The sequence below is a fragment of the Silene latifolia genome, chromosome 1 (genome assembly GCF_048544455.1).
Source record: "Silene latifolia isolate original U9 population chromosome 1, ASM4854445v1, whole genome shotgun sequence".
Taxonomy (NCBI): Eukaryota; Viridiplantae; Streptophyta; class Magnoliopsida; order Caryophyllales; family Caryophyllaceae; genus Silene; species Silene latifolia.
In genome coordinates, this window is record NC_133526.1 from 88,694,008 (window position 1) to 88,715,003 (window position 20,996).

General features: G+C 40.5%; 1 protein-coding gene across 1 annotated transcript; it reads right to left on the bottom strand.

The window, feature by feature from the left end:
- Positions 1 to 9,379: 9,379 nt before the first annotated feature.
- Positions 9,380 to 11,042, bottom strand: LOC141650035 (uncharacterized). Its single transcript, XM_074458662.1, has 2 exons — positions 10,042 to 11,042; positions 9,380 to 9,488 (listed from the first exon to the last, which is right to left on the bottom strand). Exons 1-2 carry the CDS (start codon positions 11,040 to 11,042, stop codon positions 9,380 to 9,382), a joined length of 1,110 nt encoding a protein of 369 aa, XP_074314763.1.
- Between the last annotated feature and the right edge of the window lie 9,954 nt (positions 11,043 to 20,996).

Sequence of the window (20,996 nt, forward strand, 5' to 3'; positions counted from 1 at the left end):
ACATTAAAGGAGTGTTTGACCACAGCTCTAATCTTAGCATTGCCTGAAGGGAGTGAGAACTTTGAGGTGTATACGGATGCTTCAAAGAATGGGTTGGGTTGTGTGTTGATGCAGAATGGGAAAGTGATTGCCTATGCTTCTAGGCAATTGAAGCCTTATGAGGAGAACTACCCTACTCATGATCTAGAGTTGGGTGCAGTTGTGTTTGCTCTAAAGATATGGAGACATTACCTATATGGAGCGACCTTTAAGGTATTTTCAGATCACAAGAGTCTCATGTACATGTTCACTCAAAAGGAGTTGAACATGAGACAGAGGAGGTGGATGGAGTTGATTGGCGATTACAACATGGATATTATCTACCATGAAGGAAAAGCCAATGTTGTTGCAGATGCTTTGAGCAGGAAGAGTGTGCATTCTCTATGCACAGCTATATCTTTGATGAGATTGAGAGATGAGGTGAGGAAGTTCGGGATACATATGATCCAGAAAGGGGACGCTATGGGAGATTTGACAGTGCAGCCAGACCTTTATGATGATATTCGTGGTAAACAGGTGTTGGATCCCAAGATTGTGGAGTGGAGAGCTGGAGTAGAGAAAGGGACAGTGTCTAGATTCTCTATTCATACAGATGGTAGTCTGAGGTTCGATGGGAGGTGGTGTGTTCCTAATTATGAGGAGTTGAAAAAGATGATCATGACAGAGGCTCATTGCACACCATATTCGGTACATCCAGGCGGTGAAAAGCTATACAAGGATTTGAAAAAGACTTTCTGATGACCTGGGATGAAGAAAGAAACAGCTGAGTTCGTGGCACGTTGCTTGACATGTCAGAGAGTGAAAGGGAAGCAGCGTCGACCACAAGGTAAGATTCAGTCTCTTGAGGTACCTGAGTAGAAGTGGGAGTCCATTTCTATGGATTTTATTGTGGGTTTACCGAAGAGTCAACAGGGTAACAACATGATATGGGTTATTGTGGATCGACTGACCAAGTCACCTCATTTTGTGCCAATGAAAGATACATGGACTAAGGCATACTTAGCTATGGCTTATCGGAAGAATGTGGTGAGATTTCATGGGGTGCCTAAAGATATAGTGTCTGACAGAGATTCGAGATTTATCTCACGGTTTTGGAAAGAGTTGCAGGAGTCTTTGGGGACTACCTTGAAAATGAGTACAACATTTCATCCTGCGACAGATGGCCAGACGGAGAGGACCATCAAGACTCTAGAGGATATGTTGTGAGCTTGTGTTATGGATTTTGGTGGTAGCTGGGAACAGAGGTTCAATTTGATTGAGTTTTGTTACAACAACAGCTATCACACCAGTATTGGCATGGCGCCATTTAAGGCTTTATATGGGAGGAGATGTAGGAGTCCGATTTGTTGGGACGATAGTGCTGAGGCAGTGGTTTTAGGACAAGAGATGGTACATGAGATGGAGGAGCAGATTAAGCTGATCAGATAGAGGATGAGAGCGGCCCAGGATCGACAAAAGAGTTATGCTGATCTAGATCGACGGGATATAGAGTTTCAGGTTAGGGAGAAGGTTCTTTTGAAAGTGTCTCCTATGAGTGGGGTCATGAGATTTGGTAAGAAAGGGAAGTTGAGTCAGAAGTTCATAGGACCGTATGAGATCTTAGACCGTGTTGGAGAGGTTGCTTATCGGTTGGCTTTACCGTCTGCGTTGGATAGGGTACATAATGTATTTCATGTATCTCAGCTACGGAAGTATGTTAATGATCTGTCACATGTGTTAGAGGTAGAGAACATAGAGCTGGATGAGTCCTTGTCTTATCTTGAGGTGCCTAAACAAATTCTTGATCGAATGGTTAGGAAAACTAGACATGGTGAGACAGTGTTGCTTAAGTTTCTTTGGTCTAATCATGAGGTTGAGGAGGCTATATGGGAGGCGGAAGAGGCTATGAGGGAGCGGTACCCGTCTCTTTTTTATTAGGTATGTATGGTTATGGGGACATAACCTTGTTTCTTTTAGGGGGTAGGAGATGGTCGCATAGAGTTTTATGTTGGTTTTGGCATAGTTAGTGTATGTTTTGAGTCGGTTGAGTTTGGTTTGGTAAGTATGTTTTGGAATTTTATGTTGAGTTTTGTTTTTGTTGTTGTATCGGGAGAGTGTCATTGTGTTCTTGTTTTGTTGTGGTTTGAACTTCGAGGACGAAGTTCTTTTTAAGGAGGAAAGACTGTAATACTACGGTTTTATGAGTCTTTGGGTACTCTATCGAGTGGGGCTTACTCTGTCGAGTAAGTATGTTTTGTATACGAATCAGTAGTCTGCCTGTAGGGTACTCGATCGAGTAGCCTTGGCACTCGATCGAGTAAGTGGCACTCGATCGAGTACATGACTTACTCGATCGAGTAAGTCGGTTATCGGGTGATTTGCGACGGGTTGTTAATAATGCGGATTAATATATAATACTCCGTCATCTTTTTCCTAAACACTTTTACAAACCTAAAAACACAAAAAGGAGAGATTGCAAGTTACGTTGTTCGATTCATTCGCATTATTGGAAAATCCCGGAGCTAAAGGTGTCGGTTTCCTTTGTTCTTTATACCGTTGTGATCCTTGCGTCAAGGGTAAGTTCTACATATCATTTTTATAGCATTTGGTTAATGTTGGTTAAACCCTAATTTGGGGGTTTTTATGTTTTGTGTGGTTAAGGTAGTAATTGTATGAATGTATGTATAGGAGGAGGATTCGTAGAGGAGAGATTTTGAGACAGCTGCTAGATCGTCTGATTCTGTTATTGCTTCCCAATTAGGGTTTCCCTACTCGGTATTAATTACATGTGGTGTGTGGTGGTTGTATTGTTATTGTTGACTTATCATACTCCTGGTGTTTGTGACGGTTGTTGATTAATATCGTTGATTGTTGTTGTATCTATCTGTGGTCTTCGAGGTGCGTCCCTAGCTGAGTGGAGTCACTTGTGGGAGTGGCTTCACGCCCTTGATTCGCCTTCTGTGGAACCCGCCACAGAAGGAATGTGCGCATTAATGAACACGGGTTTATCGCTCGATGGAGATGAGCGGGTCTTAGGTGGGAATGGTTGCGGTCCCTCACTGGCGGTGTGGAGTATCTGTTGATATGGGTACTCTGGCAGGGCTACACACTTTAGTGTGTAGTCAGTTGTGTGGAGTTTGGTGATGGAGACTCGGGTTTTGATGTGTTGATTGAGTTGTTTGGCATTTGTTTCATAATGGTTTGTATTGTGTAATTAGTACTGACCCCATTGTTTATTTTGTAAAACTGTGGTCATCCATTCGGGGATGGTGAGCAGTTGTTGAGCAGGTTTGATACGATGCATTTGGGCTAGCTGGGATGAGTCATCACTTGGCTTTAGAAGAGTCTTCCGATGTGTAAGACGGTGTCTTAGTTGTTCAGTTTTGATAGTAGACACTTTTGGATTTGGATGTATTGGATTTATCAGTTTTGGTTTTGAACATGTAATCACTTAAACTATATTTACTTTTAAAGTACGTTTCTTTATTGTCTTATGATATTCATTGCCTCGGGTAACCGAGATGGTGACGTTCCTATACCTGAGTGGTCCTGGTAAGGCACTTGGAGTATGGGGGTGTCACACCCACGGCATACATCGTGACCGGGTTCTAGTGCTTAATTGAGTAATGATGTTGTTATTATTCCTTGAGAATAATGAGTGGTTAGGCCGTGTCAATGAAATAGTATGTTTGTGTCGGTAGCGTGTCTCAAACATTTCACCTTAATTGTGTAATAATGATGGCCATAAGGCCAAGGGTTTGTTTAAATTTGGTTAATTGATGGTGTATTAGTCACCATCGGAATCTATTAACATTTTTGTGATAAAATAGGAAGTTTGGAACCGGGTTGAGAATGAATACCTTTTTCCCAGATGACACTCAACCGAGTGCACCATGCACTCGACCGAGTGGTTGCCTACTCGGCCGAATGGCCACCTACACTTAACCGAGTGATTTGATTTGACCTTTATTTTGTCAATAGTCGACCTAATATTGGGTGCAACCCTTATTTCATGATTTATAATGGTTGGTTTTTGTCGGATGAACATGTTGACCCCATATGGATGAGACCTTGTGAATTTTTTACGTTATATGACTTTTTCTATTTAAGAGTGAAAATTAAATGAAAGTTGTTAATTGACATGTATGATTGGATGACAAGAATGATGTGACGACTGTGTGTGGTACACGTTAATTGTCGTGAATTCATTTTGGTATGATAACAGTGTTCGTATTACGTGGTTTTGTCGTTAGGTGTGTGTTTCATAGTAATCTTGAATGCATAATCAGAGTCTCATAATGATGCTAGTAACTGAAGTATTGAGAATTGATGGGAATGGGTGTGGGAACACATGTATGATCATGTGGTGGATTTGACGCGGTGTACGCGTGGCATGGTGTCCGGAAATGAAAACGTTGAACATGGTTGAGTCACATAACATGAAATTTTGTATTATTTGATTTTTTCATGGAGTCCTCATATTCGTGATTGATGTGCATACATGTAAGTGTAGGAGATTTGACGTGGCGTAGATATATAATAATAATCGAGTTATACCCAGTGATAGATACGTATTCATATAACCAACATGAGTTGGTAGTTATTGTGTTATCATAGTTTCGCACCGTGGGTTGGACCTTGTACTTTGACGGTTGGGAGGCTCGTCGAGTGGGATTAAATTGATGGCAATATGACTATATATGATTTAAATACGGATTTGCAATTAGTAAGAGAGAGTGTTGAACATGGAACATTTTGTGGAATTTGGTAATGAACATTATGAGAACACATTATGAGGCTTGACAATTGAACTTCGGGACGAAGTTCTCTTCTAGGGGGAATGGATGTAATAATTCGGAAATTAAGGAAAGAGAAAGTACGGAATGTGAGGAAGTAATGAGAATTGAACAAAGAACCTTTGGATAAGTACGATTGACATGAGTGGTTAATAAGAGTGATGACGAAAATAAGATCTTGATGAAATTTACGATAGAGTAAAGGACAACGGTAATGGCGAGAGAGTACTTGAGAACCGGTAATGAGACGTATGGGAAGCTTGTGGAATAGTTGTGAAAATAGAGAGTGAGGCGAACTTCGGGACGAAGTTTATTTTAAAGGGGGAAGATTGTAATACCTGGATATTATGGGACCCGCAAAGGAACCTTAGTATGCGTGATAACACCTTCTGCTAGACGAGAGGCCACACGGGAGTGAAGTATAACTATAAAGTGAACCGAGTATAACCTATACTAGACTTAGTGGAGTTGTTATAATATACGCCTATAGAAGGGTCATCTTAAAACTGTCATAACATGAGATCTATATATGATATTTATGTGATTCCAATTGGAGGTGTTAGCTTGTTCTCTTATGATTCCAACGGTAGGTGATAGTTATTGTAGGATGATTTGTGATAGTTATTATGTGGTATTGTATAGGATTAAGACGGTCTTGCGTGATGGAATCATGAGGGATTCGAGTTGCTTGTGAAGAATGCTAAAAGGTAGGTTTATCCTACTCGGTTTCAATATTTTTTGTGCATATTTGTGTGTCTTGCATCATCATTATTACGTATGAGTTGATTGAGATAACATGTTGGTATTTGAGGAAGTTTTATCCATGATATGTTGGGATTGAGTTCATGATGAGTCATGTAATTGGTGTTTTGTTGCATTTTCAATGTATGGTCATTGTTGTGTTGTATTGGAGATCATTAGTGGTGTTACTTGGTTATTGAGGAGACGTAAGATGGTTGGGAGACCGTCTTACACTTGAGTCGCCTCTTGGAGCTTCTCACTCTAAGAGAAATGTCCACATTAATGGCTTGAGTTACGGAGGGACTCGTGTGGTTGAGACACGACGTCTGGCAGGGGATCCGGTTGGCTTCCGGACCCGGTACGTCTGGGCGTGTCCTGGTACCTATTTGTGGTTGTTGGTATGTCTGGGCGTGTCCAGGTACCATTGTGGTTGTCGGTATGTCTGGCCGTGTCCCGGTACCGTGGTCGTTATGGGTACGTCTGGGCGTGTCCCGGTACCGGAGTGATTGTTGTTTGATAGCGTTTCATTCATGTTTTAGTCATGTTGCATACTCACACACTTTGAGTTGAGTCACACTGTATTTATTTATTGAAACTAACGTTTGTGTGTCTGTGTAATTGTCACCTATTTCTGGGGTGGCCTGTGTCGATCCATATGATATTTCCGATCATATGGGGAGCAGGTTGAGTACAGATTTTGCTTGTTGACGTTATCAGGATTTGGGACGTGCTTTGGACTTGGAGTCGAGTACTTGGATAGTTAATAGATAACATAGATAGTAGTCATCAGTTGTATTCTTTCATTTATTCATTTATGGTTATGTAATCCACTAAATACTTTATTTATATTAATTGTTTCTTAATTGAAACTCCAATTTCACCGCATAGGGAAACCGAGATGGTAACATCTCCCAATTACCTTGGTCGGGTAAGAAGGGGGTGTTACATGGAGTTAGTTGGATGTTGATAGGAGCGAAGTCTTGTTCCTATAGCGAACAGCGGCATGGCCTGAGATCAGCTGTTGTCCTCATCCCTGGATCAGTAGTTGGCTTATTCCGCTTTTTTCCCTAAGCGTGGCCATGGGGCAGCGCAACAACACCCACTAATTATAAAGGACTGAGGAAGCCAACACGGAAGGATACCTCAATGTCGAATACTACAGTATAGGTATTGTGCAATCTGAATAAATGCAACAACAAGCATAGGACCTATTCACTCGCAGGCATGTACACACACACACAAACATATATTTCAAAGGTAATCCAGCACACATGCTACAGGTTTCACATGTACCATACATGGCATAGACTAATAAAATTACTGCCACAAAACACACCGCGGGCTTATTCAACACAGCCAGACCCGGCGACACCTAATATGCAACTTAAGGTACAGAACACAACAAGTAGCCATAACCGGGGGCATAAGAGACCAACATTCGCGCCATATCACACCTCCAAAGAATCACCATGAACAGTTTATGGGTAGAGCGTATATGAGTGTAACACCCCGGTTTATAAAAGAAGTCTTCGTCAAGACATTCCCTAATAAAACGGACTGTTACCATCTCGGTTTCCCGAGGTAGTGAATAACAAATAAAACTCTAAGGCAATTTATATAATTATTTTAACTGAATTATTACAAAACCTCTTTTACGTCAAATTGCAAGAACTAACATAAATAAAAGTGAAAGTCTTCTAGATGATGATCTAGCCACTAAGTCGTCTGATCCAGTGTCTCACGCCCATCAAGCTCCCGTCCTATCTCTTAACCTGTCAAGTCTGCTCCCTATTAAAAGGTTCATCACAGGTGTTCACGAATACACAGGGTCAACCACGAGGTTGAGTAGGGAAAACAATGAAACAATAAATATGATATGCATGATACTCCGTCACCTCCATCTCCATCTCAACTCATCACACACATCTCATACCCCGGACAACCCAGCCATACCGATCCCCGGTAGACTATATATATCGACCGTAGCCGATCCGCCGCTTTCGCGAGGACACCAGGGCAAGTCCTGCAGAACCCGCCTGGGCCTTATCACAACATCGTCATCATCACACCGCATCACCACAACATCCTCCATCTCCAATGCATATGAATGCTCAAAAGAAATTGATGCAACATAATATATATAAAAATCAATGAACTGATGAATCATAAAATCATGCCAGTTATCCGATGTTGTGATATCATGCTCAATACGATCAAATCAGTCAATCACCTTCCGTATATAAATCGTACTTAAATCAACAACAAGAAATCAAGTCAACACAATTCAACAACAACGATAATAGGACAAGTGTATTTTTCTACCTCAAGTGCCAGCAATTCCAATTAAGCAGTTAAGCAGTCCAGAAAGTAAAGCAATGAATTTGATTATCGATCCTTCACGAATCCGTCACCTAAAACAATTATAATATTTATAATTACTAACTACTAAATAAAGACATCTCCCAAAATAGAAGCTTTCCCGATATAGTAACTTTCCCCTTTAACCAATCCCGACTCAAAATCCATCTCCAATTATTTAAACGACTCGGGGATTAAATTAAATAATTTATTTAAATGGCTCGGGAATAAATTAAATAACTAATATGATAAATAAAGGATTAAACGAATTATACGATTAGGAAACCCGAATCAAACTTTAACAACTCAAACAACCCGTCTTTAATTATTTACTTAACTCGGAATTAAATTAATTAATTAAGAGTACGGCCAATTAACGAATTATAACGATTTCCCGAATTAAATGATTTAAGAAAACCCGAAACAAACATAAAAACCACTCGAAAAACCCGACTCTTACACTCACACCATCACTCTCGCCCACACCCTTCCCGTGCCGCCTGAACCACCGCGACAACCACCAGGCGTGGTCCCCACTTCGACCCACCACCAACAACCCACCCCACTAGGTCGATCGCCGCCGGCGAGGCGAACCACGGCCGTCAACTGGCCTGGTTCACCACCGAGCCTCACCAAACGCCTCTGTTTCTCTCTTACCACCACCGCAACCAACAACTACCCACTGCCCAAACAACCACCATTCGACTCGCCATCAACCCATGCACACAGACACCATAGCACCACCGTTTCGACCTCCCCCTAGTCCACGGTGGTGCCACCCAAACCTTACCTGTCTAAACCGCCTGAAAACCAATGCTTAAATCCCGTTTGCTACCCCCTGTCAATGTCGGCTTCTACTGTCACTATCACCACCAACAACCGCCCTAAACACCACCACTACACTCGTCCCATACCACTCTACCCATATGCCCCATCAACAACCACCAGCAACCTCACCAAGACACGCACAACCCCCTCCAAAAACCCGACAGACAAAATGAAAACAGAGAAGGTTGCACTCTTACCTTTTTTCGCCACCACAACAGCCACCAGGGGCCACTCCCGGTCGTCGCCAACCACCCTAAGGCTTCCTTGCTGCGCTGTCAACATCCAGCTCTCACTCTCTCTCTCTCTCTATGCGTGAAGGCCGCCATTTCACCGGTGGTGAAGTGAGGGAGGCGGCTGAGGGAGAAAGAAAGGAGGGAGGCGGGTTAGGGTAGTGTTTTATTAGGGTTAGGGTTAGGGTTTAAATGGGCTTTAGGGTTTAATGGGCTGAACATATATTGGGCCGACTTACATGGGTTAGCTCGCAATTCGTATTTCTTATAAACCCGTCTCAAATAACTCATGATAGCTTAAAGTAATTATCGACTCAATTATTATCCCGACATAATTAGTAATATAAAATACATAATAATTAATATATAATAATATCCATTTAATTTATTATATAAAAATACGGGGTATTACAATGAGGCAGCTACAACACTGTCAAACGTATTATAGATATCCGCATTAGCAGTAACCTGAGCATTGTGCCTCAATGTCGCTGGCACTTTAGCGTAGGCTGTCCCCCTACGTAACAGCACGTGTTATGGGGCATAGAGACCCAAAGATAATGGTCAACCACTGCGTCCTAGTTGAGAGCCAATCTGAAAGGCCATGGTTTCGTAGTTCAAGCATCCTTTGCAACTAAAAGGCAGATTCACAGTGAGCATGATCTTGATGAGGGCCCTATAACAATTCTAATATTGTAATCTCAAATCCATAATAACAAAGTTAATTTAATTATTAATCTCTTAACGTTCTTCATTTGCAATTACACAATTACACATAACAAAGGATTCACATATATATAAGACTATGTGATACACCTCTCTTATGTGACTTCCTTTAGACGTCCTCGACACGAATGTAAACAAACATATTAATGGTAATCTACGCATTTAACTCAGATATTTGTTTGAATCAATCATGTATTTTTTTTGGTAGAATGTGAATTCTCATTAAGCTCAAAAGGATCACAGTACACGAAGGACCATATAAATTAGTACAGTCGACATCATACAAGTAACCTCACTACACCACTCTCAACATTTAAGTAGTACAAAGACACCTACTTACCAACCAATCACGACATCTAAGAATGGAAAGCTCAGATTGAATACCCTGCATTCTATACTTCACCATACTTTGCACCCGTTGGAGCACCAGCTTTGGTCTGATGATGCTGCCATTGTGTTTGGCTGAGTTCCTGCACGACCAAATTATGTAGATCAATCCTGCAAAGCTAGCCATAATGATCTGTTTTTTCAGCAGACTTCTGCACCGCCAAGACATGATAGTGTCCATGTGTAAGTGCCAAGAAATCCCAAGCCATTGCAAAACTAGCTGTAAGCATTCCTTACTAAAAGCGCAATCAAAGAAAAGATGGCTTTGAGTTTCCTGAGCATTAGCACAGATGCAACATAAGCCATCAGAAATGACCCCAAACTTGAGAAGTCTGTGCTTGGTTAGGAGTCTATCCTTAGCAAATAGCCAGGTGATAAAGTTTACTTTAGGTAAACATAGTCTATTCCAAACAAAAGGCTCCCAGGTAACAGATTCACTAGTACCAGCCAAACTATCATATGTTTGCTGGGTGGAAAAAGATCCCTGAACCCACTGCTGCACATTCAATCCCCTTTTCAACTTTTCTTTTACTTTACAGATTTGATGCCAGACCCAGCTAGAATTGATAGAAGGAGTGTAGGACCACCAGTCATGCTGCTTGATGTACATGTTATGAACCCAACAGACCCAGAGACTGTCCTTTTTGTTGGCAATCCACCAAGTATATTTGCTAATACTGGCAATATTCCAGATATAGCAATTGTGCACACCAAGACCCCCTTGTTTTTTAGTCCTGCAACAGCTCTCCCAAGATACAGCTGGTATTCTATGATAGCCATCAATGCCAGACCAGAGGTAGTTCCTACAGATGGTTTCAACTCTGTTGAGAATACCCTTGGGTAGCAGAAAAATTCGAGCCCAATAGCAATGAAGTTGAGAGAGCACAGCTTTTACTAGTGTTAATCTCCCTGCATAACTAAGCTTTTTGGCCCCCCAACTCCTGATTCTATGCACCATCTTATCCACTAATTTAACTTACTACATTGAGGATTAGTCAGTCTATTGTAAGAGATGTCCACCCCTAGGTATCTAAAAGGGTAAGTACCTTTTTTGAACCCAGAAAGCTTCAGAATATAGGTCTCATCAGTATCAGTCAAACCAAATATCAGACTTGTTATTATTGACAGTAAGGCCAGAAGCAATAGAGAAGGTGTGCATAGCCCTCATCAGAACCTTAACTGGGCTAGCATCTTCCCTACAGAAGAGAAGTAGGTCATCTGCAAATGCTAGATGGCAAAGACCTAAAGCTCTACACATAGGGTGAAAATGGAAGTCATGCCTAAGGGTCACCACAGCTAGTATCCTGGTGAAATACTCCAAGCATAAGGTAAAGAGGAGGGGAGAAAGGGGATCATCTTGCCTTAATCCTCTCCTCCCTTTAAAGAAACCAAAGTGAGAGCCATTCAAAGAAAGGGTGTAAGAGGGGGAAGAGACACATTGCATGATCCAGTTGACCATTTGAGTAGGGAATTTCAGAGCCACCAGCATGTCCTCAACAAAATCTCACTCAATGGAGTCATACTCTTTCTTTAGGTCAATCTTCATCATAACCCTAGGAGAGCAAATCTTTCTATTGTATAGTCTCATCAAATCCTGACAAATGAGAACGTTATCCACAATTTCCCTCCCTTGCACAAAGGCACTCTGAGTGGAACTTACAATAGTAGGTAATACCTTAGAAAGTCTGGCACAAATGATTTTTGAGATGCATTTGAAGAGGACATTGCAACAAGCAATAGGCCTATAGTCCATGACAGTCTCAGGTACTTCTTTTTTAGGAATTAGAGTAACAACAGTAGCATTCACCTGTTGTAGAAGCTGGCCATTCTCAAAAAATTCCTGGACAACTTGAATAACATCCTGACTCACAATGCCAAAAGAGTCATTAAAAAAGCCAGAAGTATACCCATCAGGGCCAGGTGCCTTGTCAATGGGTATAGAGAACATGGCCTCATAAACTTCATCCCTTGTGACCCTCTGGAGTAAGCCAGTTGCCTGGGTATCAGTAAGGTAGGGGCCTCTTCTCACCACACCCAAATTCACACGAACAACAGGCTTTGAACTGCCAAGAAGGTCCTTGTAATAAGTAAGGAAAGCAGCTTCAATGGATTTATTGTCAGTGCATTGGTTACCATAATGATCTTTGATGGAGAGTATTTTATTCTGAGCTCTTCTTGCCTTGATGGAGCTGTGAAAATAGTGAGAGTTTTCATCATTGCACTTCATCCAGTGAATCTTTGCTTTCTAGTTGAGAAATAAATTTCTAGCCTCATCCAGATCTTTACAGGTCTGTGCAGCAGCTCTTTCTTTACATTGCAGACCCACATTAGTAGGGTCCTGGTGCAATTGTCTCTGAATATCTTCAAGTAGCATCTGGGCCACCTTAGCAGTATTAAGGATATCCCCAAAACCTTCCTTGTTCAATTGCCTCAAAGGAAATTTAAGAAGCTTAAGTTTCTTAACAACTTGAAAAATCTTGCACCCCTTAATCTGCTTTTGCCAAATATTCAAAACAGTAGCATGAAATCTCTCATCCTTGCCCCCACATATTAAAGTATTTGAAACTAGACTTCTTCCTATCAACCTTCTCCCAGAGTTTGATGATGCAAGGGCTATGATCAAACAAACCCTCATGCAGGAAAGAGGCAATGCCAGAAGGGCCATTAGTCAGCCACTGATCATTAGCTAAAACTCTGTCAATTCTACTAAAAACCCTTGTATTCTCCTCTTGTTTATTGTTCCAGGTGAAGTATGCCCCTGGGTCACAAAATCATACAGTCCACATCTATCCACACAGTCTTGGAAAGCTTTGACTTCAGCAGGAGACACATCAGAACCTAGACGCTCCCTAGCAAGCAGGACATTATTAAAGTCACCCATGAGAAGCCAGGGACCATTAACAAGAGAATTACAATGAAGAATAGATTGCCATAGGCCTACTCTTTCAGAATCCTTGTTACATCCATAAACTAGGGAGCACACCTAAGAGAAACCAGTCAGCAGGTGTTCAACAGTAGCATGAATCACTTGCACATCCTTTAATAACACATCCACCTTGAAGATAGCAGGGTCCCAAAGAAGCCAGATCCTACCACCCTCCTTAAGATCATTATTATTGATAAACTGCCAGTTATACCCTAACCCAGCCTGCACTTTATTGATGTTGATAGTTTTAACTTTAGTCTCAACTAGACCATACAACCCTACATTATTAATATGCAAGAGACGTCTAACATCTCCTTGATTATTCTTTTTATTAAGGCCACGAACGTTCCAAAATCCAATACTAACCATTGGTATTAATATTGGTCAAACCCTTCCCCATACTACTCATGAGATTTTTCCTTATTGAGTAGCTTATAACATCAACAAAAGAAGGTCCAGCAGAACACCCTTCCCCCTTCTTGGAAAATCTGTTAATGAACCTTGCAGGTGTCAAGGAGTTAAGCACTGATCCCTGATATGGCATAGGAGTAACTACCATGTTAGGTTGTAGCAAAGGAAGAGCTACATCAGTCTTACTACCTTTGTCAGGCTGCTTTGCAGCCACTTGCTCTGGAATTTTTTCCTTAGGAGGAGCTTGTGCTTTTGGCTTCTAAACTTGTTGTGTCTTTTTGGGTTTAGGCACAGCTGTTTTCTTCTTGCACAGCCCAGTTTCATGTCCCACTCCTTTGCATACAGTACATAGGATGGGTTTCCATTCAAAATGAACAAGTTGTTGTTGGCACACACCATTTTCATCAATGAATTCAATCGAGTCAGGTAAATGCTCTCCAACTTTAACTTCAACCAAATAGCAAGCATAACCCAGGAACTCCCTATTCTGTGTGGCCTGATCACAACAAATGGGTTTCCCTACAAGACTAACAATCTTAGGTAGAGCCAAACCCCAATATTTAAGGTCCAGGTCATACAGGCGAATCCAGACAGGTATAGAATCAGGCTTTTCTTTGGTGAGTTTCATTCCAGGGGTCCATTCCTTAACAACAAAGGGTTTGTTATCAAAGAACAGTGGTCCTGAATGAAGAGCAGCATGTTTATCATCTTTAGTCTTAAACCTAATCAAGCAGACTCCATTCGGTTGAAACGCAATAGAAATAATCGATAATTTCTTCCAAATACGCCTGATAAAACCTCCTAACACAAGTTTTGGCGGATTTGCACCCAGTACATAGCACGAAATCGTATTCGACCAGAACTCCACCTCCGGAGTGACATCAGCAATATCAATTTTCAGAGGGGGGGCCTTACCAGACGTTGCCGATTTCTGCTTCCTGCGATTACTCACCACCGTCCACTCAGCATCTTCAGTAGGTTGATCCTCATTAATGGAGACCAATTCCTTATTAAGGTTGAAAGCTCAGATTTCTGCCATGGAAGAACTCTCCGCCTCAATATCATGTGATACAGGTTCACTCAGATTTGTAATATTTGCCGTAATAGTACTATTTTTTGGAGAATTTTTATTATTAGTAGATGAAATATTATTTTTAGGGAATTTAGAAGTACTAGTCGGTGACGAGGTCCTCTTGTTTCTCGCCATTGCTGAAGAAACAAAGAAGATCTAAGGAAAATCACTTTCTCTCTCTAATCGCTTTCTCTCTCTAATCGCTTTCTCTCTCTAATCGCCATTGCTGAATCAATCATGTAAGGTTCACAATGGTTTAACACTCTTAACTAAAATCGTGTAATTGTTGACTAAGAAGCATAATAAGCATTAGACCACTGAAAGTGTATGAGACCGTTTATAATATGAGTATGATTGGCCTTACAAGTGACACAGTGAAGATTAAGGAGAAAGAGACGCATGCTCAATATAAATAACAGTTTTCATTTTATATTTTGTGAGATCCCAAAGCTTATAGCCTGAGATCATCTTAAGCTAGTTTATCATTACATGCACACACTTAAACTATGAAGTAAATGAAATTGGCTACACATTAAACCAACCAAAAGGGTAACTAATTCTCAATCTGGAAATACGTGACATGAGTTGCTAACCTCAGCATCAATGCCAATCTTCTTACTGTCGATCAACTTCAGTGAACCTCCTGCTTCTTTACCTACATCGCGATCAATAATAATCAGGAAATAGGCCCCGTTGAACAAAAGGCAACGTAGTTATTGTGTGTCCCTTACATCCGTGTTGATTAATCTTTCCATGAATACAACAAAAAACGTACCTACGCTTATAGAAAAAGACAACTCTTCCCACTCTAGTTTCTAACTTGTGCACAATTTACAGAAAACATTTTTTTTCACAATTTAAATCTTAGGTTTATTAGACATCCGACTGTGGTCATGACAAGTATGATCTAATCAATCTTTATCCTCTAAATTAAGAACGCATTAGTCCAAACTCGATAACATGAGCTCTGTGTCTAACCCTTATATCAATCAATACTAAGCTTAGATATTGTTCACCATGCCCACCACCAGTATGAAGAAGACATAGGAACCAACGATATTCACAATACTTTGAAGTTTTTTAAAATACAAATTACAGGGAAACCATAACCGCTATTCCAATTTTCCGTGCTACAATTAAGCAGATATAAACCACATTTTTTCAGACTCAATCGGAAAGTGATCATGATGATTACAATACCCAGACAATAGAGTAAGCATTCCTGGATTCCCCCATAGGCTGATAAGGAACTTGCAATCCATGAGCGGACAAGAGCGAACATCAAAACATGGCAGTGCGATGTATCAGTCACACAAAATAGAGAACATTGGAACAAACTATCGTTTAAAATTGAACAACCACCATTAAAAACCCACAAATCAGGCACACGAAAACAACACAAATTCAAACAAACAACCAAACTGTGGTGAAGGCAGCCTCTCGAGTTGATAAGTTACCATTTTTTTAATTACTGTTTCATGCCTTCTTTTGTAATCTGTTTTTTGCGGTAATTAGTTCTGATATATATTGGATTTTCTCGTCATGAATACATTACCCGAATGTAAGTTGTTGTTCTACGCTTGTCGCAGGTTCTGAACAGATAGATTTGCGCGTTGCAGATGCTGATCATATTGCTAAGGAGCTTGAGGAGGTTTGATTCGCCACTATTCGACACAACTGCATCATAATTCCTACATCATGTATCAAATCAACTTGCTTATAGTTACTTTTTAGCTTACCAACCAAACAAAGGGAATAACAAACAGAATAACTACATGACTGGAATGGAGGGACTCACCAATATTAATACTACACTGAAAGAGTGAAATCGAAAGAAAATCAGGAAATGAATACGCCTGTAAAATTAAACAACCACAATTAAATCAAGCCAAACCCATATAAATCTCACTCAATTAATCCGGAAAAAGCATAAAAAATACTTCACCCTCCTCCATTTCACGAATATAAGCACTAATTAGTAAGAAACACTAATCAACAACGATAAATAAAAATAAGGAAGACAGATAAATGGATTGGTAACCAAATAAGCAGAAATGTCATCAGACAACAAAAAGAAACCTAAAATCAGTCACCCAAAATAGGGAACCCTAAAATTGAATAAACCATATTACAAACAAAAACCCAAAATCAGTCATTGAAAAAAGGTAACACTTAAACAAAGACCCTAAAATTTGAATATAACCACTTTAAATTGAACATAATCGGGTTGATCATAATACCCGGAAAAAATATTGAAAAAGAGTACATAAAATGAGAGTGTAGACTGAAATTAGAAGGGGCAATGAAACAGACAAACAATCACCAACACTGCATCGTCACATACCACTTTAACGTTTACATATTCACCATACTCCTTTCCAAAACTTCATAGGATCCACTTCATCTCCGTTCCATGAATAGTTAACAGATGAGAATATGAGATTTAGTACATAAGACTACAAAAAACCTTTTCTCCTTGTCCGAAGTCCCTATTCTTAGCATCACAACCTTATTAATGTATAGAGAGTTATAACGACAAATTTGGTGTTAATTCATATGTACATGAGTATCACCGTTCACCAGTTTATCTGCTAAACTAATGTCTAAGTTATTAATGACATTATGAATTAACTGAGCAAAAGAACTTGAGGAGGTACGTCTCGGCATACTTGATTGATTTGGTGCCACTCAAGCATCTGGTTGCTTTGCAGGCATGGCATTTCAAAATGTGGGTAGTTCAGAATACGCATCATTCAACCTCTTCATAAGTGAGAATTTATCCCGAGTGGTTATATACAAATAAACAAAGCTAGTTAGCTAACCTTAAATTTTCCAAAAGCAAAGATTATTAAGAATATCATACCCCTGGATAGGCAATACTCACGTGAGGAGGAGGAGCAACAGCATCACCATCTCTGTCACACCAATTCGTCATTTTTGTGTCGCCATCATGGAAAATCTAGAATTCACGAATCAAATTTGATCCAATCAAAGCTTTTCATATACATGATGCAGCAACCGGAAAACGTAAACAAACAACCCAAAATCATTCAGAGTGTGAAACATTCAAACACGAACTTTTCTAAAACTGAATTAAACCACCCTAAATCTAACAACATCAAGCTGATCTTACTCGAGTATTTCATAAACGATTCACCACATGGTTGAGCTGTTCTAAATTCGATGGGCACAACCCTATAAATTTGATCAATCAGACACCCCAAATACGAATTCTAAATCGAGCCGATCAAACAATGGAAAAATGAATTAAACTATCTAAACAGCTCAAAAAGTGAATTAATATATCTAAAAACGAACCAAACACAGCCGATCATACCTCAGGAATCCGATAAAACAATGGAAAGTGAATTAAACAATGGAAAATTCACGTGGTACCCTTGAATTTTGCCATTTTGCACGTGGTACCCAACTTTTTATGTTTGTGCACATGATATCCTTGAGATTTGATTTTCAAGCACAACGTGCCATTTTTATCGTTCTTAAAATTTTCAAATGAGCATAAATCATAGACCACAAATCAGAATTGACAATTTTTTTTTCCAGATTGATTACCTTATCGAGATCTATAAATTGATAAAATGAAAATAGTCATTTGGAAAGTTAAGATCGAAGATATGATTGATTTGAGATTTTCGTTAAACAAAAACCCTATAAAATGTCAGTTGACATTTTTTTTTCTCAAATCATAGATTATGACAAGATAATCATTTTAGGAAAAAAAAATTGGCATATTTTAAATTTCGGTCTAGGAGTTATGCGCAATTGAGTTTTTTTATAGCGACAAAAAGGGTATGTTGTGCATGAAAATTATACATGGAGGTTATCATGTACAGAAACTTAAAAAGTTGGGTACCACGTGCAAAATGACAAAGTTCGAGGGTGTAACACCCCCATACTCCAAGTGCCTTACCAGGACCACTTAGGTATGAAGACATTACCATCTCGGTTACCCGAGGCAATGATAATCAAACAACAATAAAGAAACAACGTTTATTATAAATAATTTAGCGAATAGTTACAATCCTCAAAACCAAACCAAAAGTACGATACATTATTTCAAAATGACTGTTCTAACTGAAATGTAAATAAACTAAAGGCTACAAATGGAAGACTCCTATCATCATGTCGTGGCATCCCAGGCTATCCCAAAGACTCATCTCAATACCTGCTCAATATCTGCTCACCATCCCCGAATGGATCACCGCAGTTTACAAAACAACACCGGGTCGATACTAATCACACAATCAATATGTATAACAACAATAAGATACACGACATGCTTTAATCATCACACACACACACACAACCAACCAATTCCCATCATCTCAATACTTGATCGTCCACTTTGGACCCGACCACCGCCGATGGGGGACCGCAGGCCGTACCCACCAAATCCCCGCTCCACATAGTGAGCGATAACCCCGTCCATTAATGTGCACATCCCCTTCCGTGGCGGGTTCCACGAAGGGCGAAACTAGGGCGTGAAGTCACTCCCGCAAGTGACCCCACTCGGTAGAGGCCACGCCTCGCGAACCATCAACAACGATCACAACCACAATCACAATACAATTATTATATCAAACAACCAAATACAACACATCAACCAATATCCCATTATGGGACTAATATTGAGTAGGAAATCCTACCTGGTATGCACACAATCGACGGTCTCTACCGCTCGAGTCAAAAAGCCTCTTCTATGAACCCTCCTCCTATCATACAACACATATAGGCTACCAATCACATACTACACATAAAAACCCCCAATCTCTAAATTAGGGTTTAACCAAATCAAAGGAAATACAATAAAAAGGGTATGTAGATCTTACCCTCGACGCAAGGAACTCAACGGTATACACAACGACAAGAACGGACCGTCGAACTCCGGAATTGCTAAGAATGCGATTAGGAAGATGAACTTGTTGCTTTCTCTCTTAAACAGGAAATTAGGTTTTGTAAAAGTGATTTAAAACAATGACGACGAAACTTAAATACCTTAATCACATAATTAACAAAACCCGAGAAAACTCCCCGTAAAACCGGACACTCGATCGAGTACCCAAGGTACTCGATCGAGTACCCCCTTACTCGATCGAGTGCCCCAGCTACTCGATCGAGTACCCAACAGGTCAGAAACTATTTTATTTCGCAACTTACCCTTACTCGACAGAGTAAGGGCTACTCGATAGAGTACCCCAAGACTTATAAATACGGAGTATTACAGTTTTCCCTTTTTAAAAGGAACTTCGTCCCCGAAGTTCAAACCACTACTAAACAAAGGTACTCCCATAACCTTCCCGACTCAGCAACCAAAACAAGATTCAACATAAAACATGATACTAACCCAACTCATCCCGACAAACATCCCGACACAAAGATATAAAAAGGGGTATAAAACTCTTAAAAACTGTTCGCGATCATCTCCTACCCCCCTAAAAGAAACAAGGTTACGTCCCCGTAACCATACATACCTGATCAAAAAGGAAAGGGTAACGCTCTTTCATAGCTTCCTCTGGCTCCCATGTAGCTTCCTCGGTCTCGTGGTTAGACCACGGGATCTTAAGCAAAAAACTGTCTCACCACTCCTAGTCTTTCTAACCTTTCGGTCTAGAATCCGCTTAGGCACCTCAAGATATGATAAGGACTCATCTAGCTCTAAGCTCTCTGCCTCCAACACATGTGACGGGTCACTCACATACTTCCTTCAAATGCGATACATGAAACACATTATGCACTCTCTCTAACGCAAATGGTAAAGCCGGACGATAAGCAACTTCCCCAACTCGCTCTAAGATCTCATAAGGCCCTATAAACTTCTGACTTAACTTGCCTTTCTTCCCAAATCTCATAACCCCACGCATAGGAGACACTTTCAAAAGAACCTTGTCCCCAACTTGAAACTCTATGTCCCGACGATGTAGATCTGCATAACTCTTTTGTCGATCCTGGGCTGCTCTCATCCGTTCCCTGATCATCTTAATCTGTTCCACCATCTCATGCACCATCTCTGGTCCTAAAACCACTGCCTCCGCACTATCGTCCCAACAGATTGGACTCCTACATCTCCTCCCATACAAAGCCTCAAACGGTGCCATACCTATCTTTGGTGTGATAACCGTTATTGTAAGAAAATTCTATCAAGTCCAACCTCTCGCTCCCACTACCACCAAAATCCATCACACAGGCTCGCAACATATCCTCAAGAGTCTTGATTGTTCTCTCGATCCCCTGTCCTGTCGCGGGATGAAATCTTTGTACTCATCTTCAAAGTTGTTCCCAACGATTCCTGCAACTCCTTCCAAAACCTCGATATAAACCTCGCATCTCTGTCAGACACTATGTCCTTAGGGACTCCATGTAACTTAAGCACGTTCTTTCGATAGGCCATAGCCAATTGTGCCTTAGTCCATGTATCTTTCATTAGAACAAAGTGAGTGACTTGGTCGACGATCCACTATCACCCAAATCATGTTGTTACCTTG

What these genes read in the sequence shown, in the direction of transcription:
- LOC141650035 (XM_074458662.1), bottom strand. Translation starts at nt 11,042, where the DNA reads ATGGTGCATAGAATCAGGAGTTGGGGGGCCAAAAAGCTTAGTTATGCA. An exon ending in ATTCTTAGATGTCGTGATTG is followed by an intron (nt 9,489 to 10,041) that starts GTTGGTAAGTAG and finishes GCTGTTACGTAG; the next exon opens with GGGGACAGCCTACGCTAAAG.